The 15,206-nt window shown below is 36.5% G+C and overlaps 2 protein-coding genes across 4 annotated transcripts in view; both read left to right on the forward strand.

Annotated features, from left to right (window-relative positions):
- The window catches only part of LOC107667622 (UBX domain-containing protein 2A-like), an 8,295-nt gene extending 899 nt beyond the window's left edge, over window positions 1-7,396 (forward strand). Inside the window, exons 2-7 of one of the 3 annotated variants that reach the window (XM_016459340.1) lie at window positions 3,289-3,354; window positions 3,494-3,623; window positions 4,278-4,387; window positions 4,565-4,702; window positions 5,059-5,220; window positions 7,216-7,396. In XM_016459340.1, coding sequence (XP_016314826.1) covers window positions 3,308-3,354; window positions 3,494-3,623; window positions 4,278-4,387; window positions 4,565-4,702; window positions 5,059-5,220; window positions 7,216-7,258 — 630 coding nt within the window. In that variant the 5' untranslated portion in view covers window positions 3,289-3,307 and the 3' untranslated portion in view covers window positions 7,259-7,396. Of the gene's footprint in view, window positions 1-3,288; window positions 3,355-3,486; window positions 3,624-4,277; window positions 4,388-4,564; window positions 4,703-5,058; window positions 5,221-6,016; window positions 6,353-7,215 lie in introns of those variants that run through there. The other 2 variants (XM_016459339.1, XM_016459338.1) reach the window with 2 other exon arrangements.
- A 1,842-nt stretch (window positions 7,397-9,238) lies between these two features.
- The window catches only part of LOC107667608 (major facilitator superfamily domain-containing protein 2B-like), a 24,668-nt gene continuing 18,700 nt past the window's right edge, over window positions 9,239-15,206 (forward strand). The window contains exon 1 of the mRNA XM_016459317.1: window positions 9,239-9,411. Coding sequence (XP_016314803.1) covers window positions 9,241-9,411 — 171 coding nt within the window. The 5' untranslated portion in view covers window positions 9,239-9,240. The remainder of the gene's footprint in view (window positions 9,412-15,206) is intronic.

Genomic DNA, 15,206 nt, shown 5'->3' on the forward strand with positions numbered 1-15,206 from the left:
GCATTGTATTTTGTGTTTTCGGGTTACAGGGTTACAATGGATAACGGATAATGTCCTGGAAAATTACTACCTTTTTCATTTTTCTAGATATTTTTCTTACCGTGCACTAACTGATCAACAAACTCAAGTACAAGCTACTAACAAGGTGTATCATAAATGAACAATTATTCAATTTTTATTATTATTATTAAATTAAACAATTGTTAATAGCAGCCAACTTAATTCATGTGAATTGTGTACTGCTAGGCACCTTTGGTTTCCTCTTTTTGTGTAATTTAGATGGAAAATGTGTGCCTTTTTTATCGTTTGAGTCACTTATCAAAAGTTGCTAAATGTTGCCAAATACATTAAAAAAAAATAGCTAAATTTGTTGCTAGGTGCTGTTGGAAGAAAAAATTGCTAGGGTAGTCTGAAAAGTTGCTAAATCTAGCAACAAAATTGCTAAGTTGGCAACACTGCTCTCGCGACGGCGAAGCGGCTGTGTCGGATACCGACTGCGCTGAGCAAAAGCATGATGGGAATTCGACTGGCTGACGACGACATCTTAATGCTCATTGGTTCAGACAACCATTCTGTTGCGTTCTCTCCTAAAATGTTTTTTTTGTTTTTTTTTTTCTGATTTCATGTGATTATGTGTTTAAATTATGCATGAATATTCCCAAACACTATAACAGTGCGATCTCTGTGAGATATGGGATTGTTGTCATTTTCTATAAAAATCTAAAATACATGTTTGTATTAACCAGTAAAAATGGATGATATATACGCCTTTCGTATGGAATTCAATAGCAAGCACTTTGGGTGTCTTGTTCATCAAATTTATTTTCATATAAAGCAACAGAACTGAAATTATATCATGTTTATCCGCAGCACAGCACATGAGTGAGAATAACGCGATATCCGCCTTTGATCTCGTAGGTATCTGCTCCACTTCAAGAGGTTAGAACTGTCCGTTTTAAAGGGTTAGTTCACCCAAAAATGAAAATTCTGTCATTAATTACTCACCCTCGTGTTGTTCCAAACCCGTAAGATCTTCGTTCATCTTCGGAACACAAATTAAGATATTTTTGATTAAATCTGAGGGCTCTCTGACCCTCCCATAGACAGCAAGGTAACTACCACGATGTTCAAGGTCCAGAAAAGCACCAAGATAATCGACAAAGTAGTCCGTGTGACAACAGTGGTTCAACTGTAAAGTTACGAAGCTACGAAAATAGCTTTTTTTGCACAAAGAAAACAAAAATAACGACTTTATTCCACATTTTCGTCTCTTTCTTTGCGGAAAAAAGTATTCCCGTAGCTTTGTAACTTTACAGTTGAACCACTGATGTCACACGGACTACTTTGTCAATCATCTTGGTACTTTTCTGGACCTTGAACATCGTGGTAGTTACCTTGCTGTCTATGGGAGGGTCAGAGAGCCTCCCATATTTTTTAATCAAAAATATCTTAAATTGTGTTCCGAAGATGAACGACGGTCTTACGGGTTTCAAACAACACGGAAAGCAAAATTATCTCCCCCCATTTACTGCATGGTTTCGTCCCGTCCTACGGCCTAGTCACGAGTGAGATCAGATGGTAATTAGAGATGTCTTCGAGTTCAAGGGGGGGGCAAACCGAGCCGGACGATTTGGTCAGTCGCACTTTTAAACACATTTTAGTTTTGCTATAGAAAATTTACAAATTCACACTCTGATTAGTAGAGTAGCAGCAGAAAGCACATGAGGTTGTCATGGCAACCGGATACACTGCACACGAATTTCAGCTGTGCTTCTATTTTGCCACACTAAACTTAGCAATAAACACATTTAGGATTTTTTTGTTTGCCCCAGTGAAGCATTTCTATTAATATATAGCTGATTAAGTCAAACTCATTCCATATCAGCAGAATAGTGTGGTACAGAAAGTCTATGTCCATAGAACAGGTTCTGAATGAATTATGTAACATGGTTCAATGCCTCTGTGTATAAGGCAAGGTAAGAAAAAAAAAAAAGATTGATTCAGTCAGTGTGGAAGGACTTGACTGGTCTGCAGAACGCAAAGTCCTATTCCCAGCTGAAGACCTCTGGTGTGACTTTAAATGCAGACCTCGAGCCAAAAACTCATCACCAAATACCAATGACTTGTACATGTGCTTACAGTCATTTTAGACACGTCCAAAACTGTGGCAACAGATGGAAATACAATTTTTAAATACCTTTAATTATGTTTCCATCTTTGATGCCACAGTTTTGGAAGTGCCTTTTTCTGTTCTAAAGAAGGGGGTGTCCCAATACATTTGTCCATATGTATGTACAAGTCATTGGTGTTTGGTGATAAGTTTTTGGCTCAAGATCTGCATTTAAAGTCACACCAGAGGTGTTCAGCTGGGAATAGGACTTGGCTTTATGTAGACCAGCCAAGTTCTTCCACACTGACTGAATCAATCTTTTTTATTTTTTATTTTTTAACCTTGCCTGGCTTATACAAAAAGGCATTGTCATGTTAGAATAGAAAAGGGTCCTGTTCAAACTATTGGTATAAAATTAGAAGCACACAATTCCCTAGAATATCATTATATGCTTAAACATTAAGATTTGTACTCGTGGAAATTACTAAAGTAGTCAAACCTGTTCGTTAGAAGGGGGTGTCCCAATACTTTGGGCAATATAGTGTATGTTTGGTGCTGTAGGGGGCCCAACCTCATATTCTTTCATAGGGCCCAAAATTGCTAGCGGCGCCCCTGCCTCCCCTCACTGCAGCTGTCTACTCTCGCCTACATTTCAGGCGAGGCGAGGCGCATCTCAAACAAGCCTATTGTCATATAGATTATTGTAAGCGCATCATGATGTCATGATGAGCAGCTGATTAAATACTGATCAGATTAATACTGATGAAATATCTTTATACTTTTCAAATGCATCACATGGTAATTTCATGGCACATGTCCAAAAGCAAGGGTTTGTTGTTAAATAGTTTGTTTATTTTGCAATATTTATTTTTATGAAATATATTAATATGTATTCCTTTTATAATATGTTTTTAATTTGAATAATTATTCTATTAAAAGAACCAGGAGTAATTTATCAGTGTATCATTGGTCATTTCTGGTCAGTTGAAACATAATTTTACCTTGATTTACTGGACTGATATGAAAACCGATCAATGTTTTGAGAATTTCCTGCACCTGTCAATCTCACACAGAAAGTCCTGCTCCATGAATTATTCAGGAAGCGCTGATGCAGTGGTTACATTGACTTGCACCATCCCTTATAACTTATATATGCCCGCATATGTTTGTGTTGCAAGATGGACAACAAAAGAAGTCATGATGAGAGATATTGATTCAAGAGAAAGGGTTCAAGATGACACATGGTAAGTCCGCTATACACTGCTCTGTGTCCATTATCCATCTTAAAACATTATCATGCCAGTAACATTATATCATTACTGCATGTTCGTAATTGGAGTACTCTAAAATTAATCACACTTTCTTGCCTTTGTGAGCTCTTAGGTGTGAAGGGACACAAAATGAGGAAGAGGAGGACGACGAGGAGGTGAGCCCTATTAGATCCAGTTTCTCCGTGGAGGACCTGCTCGATGAGGTGGAGAAGATCAGCAGTGTCGCCAGCAGCGGCAAAAAGGTCAGACCATTCATACGAGACTTCTTGTGTGCAATTGTGTTCAGAACATTCTGGTGGTTACCTAAAATAATAATGTTGTTGTGGCTTAACAGCTAGCTACATCAATGTAATGTCACTTTGAGAAGAAACTACAACTACAAAAAAATAGCTGAAAATGTTCTCAATCTCAGACTATCCAAGATGTAGATGAGTTTGTTTCTTCATCAGGAAATTTAGCATTGTATCACTTGCTCACCAATGGATCCTCTGCAGTGAATGGGTGCCGTCAGAATGAGAGTCTGATAAAAACATCACAATAATCCACATGACTCCAGCGGATCAAATCAGTCTTGTGCAGTGAAAAGTTGCATGTTTGTTTTTATCAGCTGTTTGGACTCTCATTCTGACGGCACCCATTCACTGCAGAGGATCCATTGGTGAACAAGTGATGTAATGCTACATTACTCCAAATCTGTTCTGATGAAGAAACAACCTCATCTACATCTTGGATGGACTGAGAGTGAGTAAATTTTCTGCTTTCATTTTTAGGTGAAATATTCCTTTAAGTGTGTAATTTCTTAGTCACTAGCATCGTCAAAAAGAAATGCAAAAAATAATCAATTTTCAAGGGTGCTTCTGGCTTCTTAAGAGTGTTTCATGGCTGAACTTTTTCAGGTGGAGATTGTAGTGAGACTGTGGAAAAATGGTTTCACGGTAAACGATGAAGATTTACGCAGTTACACTCTAGAAGAAAACCAAGAGTTCTTGGAGGCCATTAAAAGAGGGTGAGCAGTGTTGATAATTGTCACGGTGGCAATATTATAGCATTCACATTCTACTTCTCGCAAAGGTGTAAAATGCCCATTCTATTATAATTATTGCACTTTTCCCCTCAAATGATGACATACAGACAGAATAAAATCTTTAAGTTTTGTAATAATCTAAATATCCTCTATTTAAAGTGAGCTGCCTCTGGAGCTTGAAGGAAGAGCTGAGGATGAAGAACTAGAAGTCAACGTGGAGGACATGAAAGATGAAGCTTATGTCCCAAAGAAAAAGACCTTTCACCCGTTTACAGGCCGAGGTTACAGACTGGGAAGGTAGCAGATCCTCTCTGGTTTATAGTGTTTTAAATTGGCCTGTAAAGTTTCACACCTGAAGAGAAGGCTTAATAGTGATGCTTAAGTACGTGCTGTGAAGTAATAAAATGAAAGATTTGAGTAATTTATCTAGTCGTAGTTATTCCCACAAACATCCAGTAGGTGTCCTCGAAACACTTCTACTCTGAGATGTTTTGTCTGTAAATGTGTCAAGGATTATCCAGATGTTAGTGTTAGTTAGTTGACCCTCTAATCACATGTGAAATCACATGACAATACTTGCAGTTCATTGGGCAAAGTTAGGCTTTTAACCATACTTTAGAAATTGATTAAGTTGCAATGATTGTCCTCTGTAGCGTGGCTCCGCAACTGATGGCCAGGTCTCGGTCGATACATGAGGACTGTTCTGGTCCTCCTCTCCCAGCTGTGGAGCTGAATGAGGACCTCCCTGTGACCTCCCTCCAGATTTGGCTGGCAGACGGTCAGCGTCTCGTGCAGAGGTTTAATCTGTGCCATCGGTGAGTATCATATGCTCGTAGAAGGTGAATCTCTTGAAAACACATCTGGGTCATATTTCCCCCTAAAGAAAAAAAAAAGCTTAAAAGTGTGTGTAATTTTTGCAGCTCTAATGTTGTAAAATTAAATAAATTGATTGCAAAAAGAGTTGAAGTAACTGTTTACAATGTATAAAAAATTTGACGCCATCAATATACTGCAGCCAATTATTTGGTCTAAATGCATGGAAGCATTTTTTGGTTTGTACTTTGCCCCACGAAGCATCACCTTAAAAAACTATAACTGAATATGCATTCTTTAGTGTACTATGCTTTTATAAACTGGACACAGCTAAGGTTACAGGCCTTAGACATGATTATGTCTGAATGTTCTTATTGTATTGTCAGAATCCACCCTGGGCATGTTGTGGTGCTCCAGGTTTGAAATCCTACCCTCAAAAGCTCTTACATAATTCTCCTTCATCATTTATGTAATATAAGCTCACAAGGTAAAATGGAAGAATCGTAAGCTGCAACTTTGCAGCATATCAAATTTGTGGTGCTCCAGTTTTGAAATCCTACCCTCAAAAGCTCTTACATAATTCTCCTTCATCATTTATGTAATACAAGCTCACAAGGTAAAATGGAAGAATCGTAAGCTGCAACTTTGCAGCATATCAAATCAGATTACGCTGGATTTAACGTTTGCGTCACCACATGTAAAGGTTTCATGCCTCTGACTTGAACATGATTGCTAAGATGTGGCTGCAAAGCTCCCTCAGAAGATGCATTCATGTTGGCCTTTATGTAATTGTTCCAGGATCAGTGATGTGCAGCGTTTTGTGGAGCAGGCTCAGAGAACGGACGCTCCTTTCATCCTGACTACATCCCTGCCGTTCCGAGAGCTGAGAGATGAGGGTCAGAGTTTAAAGGAAGCTGATTTAGCAAATGCTGTCATCGTTCAGAGGCCTCTCAACACACAAGCTCCTTTTGGTCACTCCTGACTGTTCCTGCTTGCACCAGAGACTCAGATTTATTGATCCCACACGTTTGAGAGACAGTTCATTAATCCTTCTCTCTTAAAGGAGTAGATCACCTAAAAATGAAAATTTACTCACCCTCAGGCCATCCAAGACGTAGATGTGAGTTTGTTTCTTCATGCAAACTGATTTGGAGAAATTTAGCATCACATCACTTGCTCACCAATGGATCCTCAGCAGTGAATGGGTGCCGTCAGAATGAGAGTCTAAAGAGCTGATAAAAACATCACAATAATTCACATGAATCCAGTCTATCAATTAACGTCTTGTGAAGCGAAAAGCTGTGTTGTCTTCTGGACAACTGTCAGATCAGCAGTCTTCCCCATGATTGTGTAGCCTAGTGAACCAAACTGAGAGACCATTTTGAAGGCTCAGGAAACCTTTGCAGGTGTTTTGAGTTGATTAGCTGATTGGCATGTCACCATATTCTAATTTGTTGAGATAGTGAATTGGTGGGTTTTTGTTAAATGTGAGCCAAAATCATCACAATTAAAAGAACCAAAGACTTAAACTACTTCAGTCTGTCTGCATTAAATTTATTTAATACACGAGTTTCACAATTTGAGTTGAATTACTGAAATAAATGAACTTTTCCACGACATTCTAATTTATTGAGATGTACCTGTAGATTTAAATGAATAGTTCACCAAAAAATGAAAAATCAGACTGAAATGGTTGTCAAGTTGACTGACTCCGTGATCCAGTCACAGCAAGTTCACTGGATTAAAAGATAAACAGTGAATAACAATTTACATTTCAGTCAAAATGGAATGACAAGTGGGTGATTAAAAATGGTAAATGATGACAGTGCGTTCATGTTTGGGTGAATTATTCTTTTAAAGTTTTATTTTTATTTATTTGTTTTATTTTTTATTTCTCGTCATGTTCTTTCAGAGTTGGATGTGTTGGCCTTTTCTGATGCAATGCAGTATGAACAAGCCAAGTCTTTTAACCTTCACTATTATACATGTTTACACAGATCAATGAAGAATTCAGATCATGGAAGCTGCCATGATGCTTAATGGAGTTGTGTTCGATCATCTGTGCTGGTATGTCTTACTGTGAACCGTTAAGTTACAAATGTAAATGTTTTATGCACTTTGCCTAAGACAGAGGCTCTGTTATAAAGACCTCTGCTTGCAATAAACCTACTGAAGATATGCTGATTCCTTTTCTCACTTCAAAGGGGGGGTAAATGGGTTCTAACGTGTTTTAAACGCTCACAGAGAGGATAAGTAGAAATTTAGGCGACTTTCTGATCAATATGCTGCTTTTTGGTGTGAATGTGTTTGGATTCATCTTCTGACCTATTACTTTTAAATATTTTAGAAGTGCATTTAAAAAAAGAAATCCTATAGTTCGATTGTCTTTATCAGTTTTTGGGTAGTTTAAGTTGATCCACTATCAACCCGCAATGCAATTCAGTCAAACCATTTTCATCACTATATAATCTATTAATCATTGAAGGAATTAGTGTAATTACTATTTCTAGTCTCTACTGTTGTTCCATATGAATCTTGTGCCAACTGTCCTTTTAAACGTCCTGTTCATTTCCACATATTGTTTACCGTTGCACAAAATGTTGGAAATGCGTTTACATGTAATGCCAACCATATGGTTGGTTTCCTGGCCAGTGGGCTGAATGTCAGGAATTTCCGGAGTATATTAAGGTTGATATGACTGTTTTGACCAGGTCTGACCATCAGGCCTGATAAGCGTATTTATTAATCTTTTAATTAACTTTATAGCAAGTGTATACCTGGGAGTTTGTGAGCAGTTAATAAATAAATATGTATTTTTAAGTCATGGTAAACACTTGTCTAATCACCTCTTTAAGTCAGTTTGGCTCATGTGAAACTAAAGGATTTTATGCATTTTGTTTGTGGTTTATGCATAAAACAATAGTGTGAAAATATTTTTACAATTTAAAATAACTGTTAAAATGCTGTTCTTTTGAACTATCTATTCATTTAAGAATCCTGAAAAATTTGTACACAACTGTTTCCAACTTTTGACAATAGCCTAATAGGAAATGTTTCTTGACATTTTTATTTGAAATCAGCCATTAGAATGATTTCTGAAGGATCATGTGACACTTAAGACTGGAGTAATGATGCTGAAAATTCAGCTTTGCATCTCAGGAATAAATAGCATTTTTAAATATATTCAAACGGAAAACGGCTATTTTAAATTGTACAAATATTTCACAATATTACTGTTTTGGCTGTATTTTGGATCAAATAAATGCAGCCTTGGTGCAATGCCATGACACTACCACTTAGATTTAAAATGCCTGTATGCTAATAATTTGATTTATTTACTGCCATGTTAGTTAGGATGTCTCACTAGGTCTAGGATCCTGTGAGTTGTGTTTGCTGTCCTGTAGGGGGCGCACGTGTGTGTTTGTAATTACATCTATTGAACGTGCTGCTGGTGCAGTGAATGTGAATGTGAGTGATGGAATGAACCCGCAGTTCATGCACCGCTGCAGCAGCTGATAGCTCACCGCATCACTCAGGTTAGATAATATCTATCTATCTATCTATCTATCTATCTATCTATCTGTCTATATGTCTGTCTGTCTGTATCTAATACCATGGTATTAACATGATACGTTTCGTTAGTCTATGTGTATTCAATATTTTAATCAAATTAATATGTCACTTGCTTGGATAACAAAACATTTTTACATTATATGTACGCAAGGTATTTCTGATGGAAAAGTGAACGTTATGTTTTGTGTTAGGCTAACTGTATATTCAGCACATACAAGTAATTAAATCCTTAAGCAACTCTTACTTTGCATATGTGTTTATTTAGTGTTTTTAGTGTCAGTGTAACAGCATAGGAATGTACGCTGTATCGGATTCAGGTAAGCAGCTTGTTTTGGCAGAGCGAGTCATCTGATTGGCTCACATCTGTGAGTGACAGCTGGAAAGCGTCTGTGCATGTGGCCTCTGAAGCTCTGTAACCCCGCCCATCCTCTCACTGCTGCAGTATGTGAATGGATGCAGGCACAGCTGTAGCCAGCTCTGAGAAGCCAGAGAGTTCAGTTGCTGTCTCTGTACCCCTCGCACCGGCTGCCATGGCCAAGGAGGAGAAAGCCCGGGTCACATCAGGGGACAAACTCACGATGAAGCACCTTGAACCTGCTTTCACCAAGGTTCCACCACAGGTAAGGCAATGTGATGCACACTTAAGTTTTTCTGCATTAGTTATGTGCTTGCATATTGCAATATCTTTTTAATATACTCCACTAATGATCTTTAGCTTGCAATTTGCATCTCAATTTATATGAATGTTATTCAAGTCAAAAAAATGTATAACGTGACTGCATTGGGTTGCACAAATCATATTTGAGTGGCAGGCACAATATGGAGTTGATGAACACTCAGTAGGGGGGAACAGGTGCCAATATATATGTATTTTTTGTTTTTTTTGTTATGATACCGCTCTGAACTTTTTTTTTTTTTTTTTTTTTTCTTTTTTTTCTTTTGACAGGCAGACAGTAAGCCCACAAGTACTTAGTGCTGTAAAGACACATGCTGTATTTTTAAGTCATACATTACAAGATTACACGAGTTTAACCATTGCACCAGTTACAAATCACTTCTGTAATCAGAACCGAATTCCTTACACGTGCCACAGACTGACAGTGTATTATCAGCTGGGTTAGAAATAGATATAATGTGCGTTGAAAGTAAATGAAAAGCTTTTCACTGTTACTTGTTTATTCCCAGATTCTTTTTAATAGATGAAATATATAAATGCTTGCCTTTTGGATGTTGGACAGCAAATATTGGTTTAATTCCACATGCAGTTGTCATTTGATTCTATGTAAAAGACCGTATAATATTTGTAGACATTGTACCTCTAGTTCTGGAAGCAGTATGACCTTCATCCATGGAAAAATAATGTCAGGCATGATCTGTCAAGTGAAATAAAGTCTGTGCTGTGTTGTTCCTCTGCGCTGACCCTCTGGTCGAAGGGAAAATGGTAGTCCTGTGTCAATAATGTATGGAAAACACACTAATGGAGAGCTCTTGTTCTCACACACGCCATCACAAAAAGGAAAGATGGAGACTCTCATAGTGGAACGTTAAAGATTTTAAGTGGAAATTTCTTTCTACCATGGATTTTTGGATATGTTACCATGGTAATACCACGGTTAAGTGTCTTAACTGCAGTATTATTTGAAATAACTTGTAAATATCATGTAGCATGAATATTTTAATCATGGGTGACTTTTGTGAGATTTACAAGTCTTTCTTGTTTCAGATCACCAGCGTGAATGTCTTAATAAAGATCGGTTACGTGACTGTCAGGTGTGTTTGTACAGACCGATGCGTGCAGTCTGAATCTTCTGAGACCCCATAAGAGAACATCTGCCTCAACAATTATGAAAAAATGATTGCTACACTTGCCAGTCTTGGGTTTTGAGAGCTTGATATTGTTTATCGCACTCTCTGCAGGAAAGCAATCGCATTCAGTTTGGAGGTGAAAGTCCAGGGTGAATTTGACCTTGCAAGTGTAATGATAAAATGTGTTTTCAAATCTCACTGGGCATCAAGCCTTAAACCCTTCATTATGTCATAGATTCATCCTCACGCAAACATACACAGTGAAAATCAGCTTACAGAGCAGCAACTGTGAGGCAGTAGGCTAAGCACATAGAGCTTTAGTTCGGTTAAATCTCACTAAAATCATGGGTCCGGCTCACATTTCACCTCAAAATCAGAAGTTAAAAAAATAGAATTTGCGTGATGAAAATTAAGCCTAATTTTAAGAAAATTAAGACATGATTTTAATGACCGTTAAGCAAATTTCCCTTTAAAAAACATTTTTTTTAAATAGTTTTTTTGGTGAAACATTTCCCAGACATGTTTTCGACAAGCTTTGTGATATACAATTTTTCTTTTTTTCCATTTTGTTCCTCATGTCAGTTATAGATGTCCACTTCATATGTCTTCCCACACTTCAGTGCTGCTATCATGGTAGCTGTTTTCAATCTGTGAGGAAGTCAGATATTTTGTGTCTCAACTCGATGACTTCCTGTTTGTTCATCATGATAACGGCAACCAAAATAAACTTTGTGAGAATTCCAGCAATCCATGATGCTAGAATGTTGTGGATAGGGTGATAGGGTGTTGCTAGGGTGATTGGGATGGTTGCTAAGTGGATGTCTGCCAATCAAAATCCAGAGAACCCTTAATAAGATTCTCAGTCTGCAGTCAGTAAGATTTGTGATTTTGGAAGGCTTTAATATTTTAAATCAGCTAGAATCCATTAAATTAGTCAGTAAAGTGACAGTAAAAAAAGTTACAAAGCATGATTTCAGTTTTATTTATTAAACTAAAATAATGTTTTATTTTCAGATAAATGTACTTTCTATATGTAAAAAGCATATCATGGTTTCCCAAAAAATTATTGAGCAGCACAACTGCTTTTAACATTGATAATAATAAAATAAATTTTTGAGCAGTAAATCATCATATTAGAATAGAATACATAGCATATTTCTAAAGGATCATGTGACACTGAAGTTCAGCTTTGCAGTACATGAATAAATTATATTTTAATATGTATATTAAATTAGAAAACAGTTATTTTAAATTATAATTATACTAATTTTACTGTATTTTTGGTCAAATAAATCGACCCAGCCTTGGCACTGGGCATATAAGATTTATTTCAAAAACATAAAATAAAATAAAATAAAATCTTATCCTAAACTGTTGAACAGTATTGTAAGTCTGGGATTTTTTTTTTTTTATCCAGTAAAATGTCTAGGTATTAATTTCTGTCTAAAAATTAAAATCGGCTAAAAATCTAGTGAGGTTTACGCTCACTATAGAAAATACTATTTGCCAATATAGTAGCCTAAGTAAGTACATAAATAAAGTTTCTCAAAACCAGTTTTCTATCTTACACAATTAATTTGTTTTAAGAGTGTTGTGATATTTTTACCAGAAAGCAAGTATTCAAAAATACAACTTAAAAAGAGGCTTTTTGTTTTCTTTCCAGAACTTAAGAATTTGTACAGAGTTTGTTCAGATCACAATATGTGCAATAGCAATAGTCACGCTTAGTAAGAGATCAACCAGAATTAATATAATTATACTAATTTTACTGTATTTTTGTTCAAATAAATCGACCCAGCCTTGGCACTGGGCATATAAGATTTATTTCAAAAACATAAAATAAAATCTTATCCTAAACTGTTGAACAGTATTGTAAGTCTGGGATTTTTTTTTTTTTTATCCAGTAAAATGTCTAGGTATTAATTTCTGTCTAAAAATTAAAATCGGCTAAAAATCTAGTGAGGTTTACGCTCACTATAGAAAATACTATTTGCCAATATAGTAGCCTAAGTAAGTACATAAATAAAGTTTCTCAAAACCAGTTTTCTATCTTACACAATTAATTTGTTTTAAGAGTGTTGTGATATTTTTACCAGAAAGCAAGTATTCAAAAATACAACTTAAAAAGAGGCTTTTTGTTTTCTTTCCAGAACTTAAGAATTTGTACAGAGTTTGTTCAGATCACAATATGTGCAATAGCAATAGTCACGCTTAGTAAGAGATCAACCAGAATTAATATCAGCCTCAAGGCTAAGCTTACAAGCTTCCTCATTTCACACTTTAGTACCATCAAATCCTCTTACTTTTCCTTCTTTAGAGGAATAATTCAAAGAAGCATCGGAGTTGAGATTAAATAGACTTGGGTGTATATCCAGTCTTTTCATTTTCTTACCTGAGTTATCAGAATAATTACATTGTGATTTCAGAGGTCATTCATCTTTTCTTCATCGTGGTGTAGTTGAGAACGGCGGGGAGAAACCCGGCGAGTTAATTACAGTGTCTTCTGAAGAGCGATCGTTCCTGCCGTCTGTGGTTGTTTTGCTGCGAGGGTACCCAGAGTGCATGTTGGCGTGGAGACGCCAAACACTGGCTTTGATTGAGAGGATGAATGAGTTAACAACTCAAAAGAGGAGTGTTTGACTTCTGTAGTATTTTCAGCACCAAATGTCTGTCTGACTGTCTCCAAGATTTCTCTCGTATATATATGGCTCTGAGCGGCGGTTAGGCTTCCCTTTTATGTGTTGAAAGGATCTCCCCTCCGTTTTCTACTCGCACACACACACACACACACACACCCTCAAAAACACATACTTACTCTGCCTTATCCACAGAGCTTTCCAAGGAGTGAGTGTCCTTTTTAATGTGTGAAATGCTTTAGATTCAGAAAGCCACTCAACACACGCACAACTATTTCTTTATTCATTACGGTAATGATAAGTCACTTACTATTTACTCACTATATACCCATGTTTTCTCCATTGTGTCATTGCTGGGTCCCTTTGAATGGCAAGTGCAGTTTAATGATGTGGTTTTACTTTTAAATGAATAGTTTAGCAAAAAATGAAAACTTGCTGAGCATTTACTACTCCGCCTCAGGCCATCCAAGATGTAAATGAGTAAATGAGGCCATCCAAGATGTAAATAACATTTTTAATCGTGGGAAGAGATTTGGAGAAATTTAACATTACATCACTTGCTCACCAGTGGATCCTCTGCAGTGAATGGGTGCCATCAGAATGAGAGTCCAAACAGCTGATAAAAACATCACAATAATCCACAAGTAATACACACCACTCCAGTCCATCAATTAACATCTTGTGAAGTGAAAAGTTGCATGTTTGTAAGAAACAAATCCATCATTAAGACATTTTTAAACTTTAAACTGATGTTTCCGGCTAAAATACATAATCTATAATAACAAAACAAAAAAAAACATCCCCTGTTGTCCTCTCACATCAAAATCTACCAACATATTTGTTTAGAACAGTTTTGGCTTGTAAACAGTGCTTGATCTGTGCATATTTCTCTCCTGATTCAAACAAGACTAATTCTTCACTAGAGAAAGCATTAATATGAATAGCTGGAAGCAGCAGTTTGAAGTTAAAAACATCTTGATGGATTTGTTACAAACGCACAAACATGCAGCTTTTCATTTCACAAGATGTTAATGGATGGAATTACTTGTGAATCGTGTGAATTACTTGTGGATTATCGGCTGTTTGGACTCTCATTCTGACGGCACCCATTCACTGCAGAGGATCCATTGGTGAGTAAGTGATGTAATGCTAGATTTTCTGCTAGGACATTTTCCGTTAAGTTTACCTTTATTTCCTTTGACCCCTAAAACATAACACAAAACTATGCTTAATTGAAAATATGGGGGAAAAACCTGTGAAAAAATGAATAAGAAAAATGCTTTTTATTAACACAGTACATTGGACCCTATTTTAAAGGACATTTTAGTGTATAATATAAGACCAATAGCTTTTTTTAACCTTTAAAGAACCATATAGCAACTTTAGAATGTTACACAGCGAAAAGTGTTCTTTAAAAGAAGCTTTGAAGAAGCTTTATTTTAAGGGTGTTCTCTGTGATCAAATACCCCGTCACTCACAGCAGTGGAAGCATCTGGTTTAAATATTACCTGTGGTTTTGAAGGGTCTCAGGCTGAGGACCCTTCAATCTATCCCACCCACATGCTGGAGAAAGAAAAACTCTGAACCGGCAGTCCAAAGACAGATGCTGTGATTATCACCCAGAAACCTCAATAAAATAGCACATGGAGATGATTCAAGCACATCTAATCAAGTACCAGACTACAACAAATCAGGATGAATTACTTTGAAGAAAATAAAAGTGAAAAGGTAGAAACCCCATGATATATTTAACAGCACATTATTTGAGACAGCAGTCACATTATTTCAGAGATTGAACTCTACAATGTTTAGTCTTCAATGCAAATAAATGTAAACAATTTTAAGACATTTTTATTTGGAAATATTTGTTTCTCATTGGAATATCAGAAGATATGCATGTCCCCATTTTATATATATATATATATATATATATATTAGTGCTGTCAAATGATTAATCGCGATTAATCGCATCC

The sequence above is a fragment of the Sinocyclocheilus anshuiensis genome, unplaced genomic scaffold (assembly GCF_001515605.1).
Source record: "Sinocyclocheilus anshuiensis isolate Anshui unplaced genomic scaffold, SAMN03320099.WGS_v1.1 scaffold1189, whole genome shotgun sequence".
NCBI lineage: Eukaryota > Metazoa > Chordata > Actinopteri > Cypriniformes > Cyprinidae > Sinocyclocheilus > Sinocyclocheilus anshuiensis.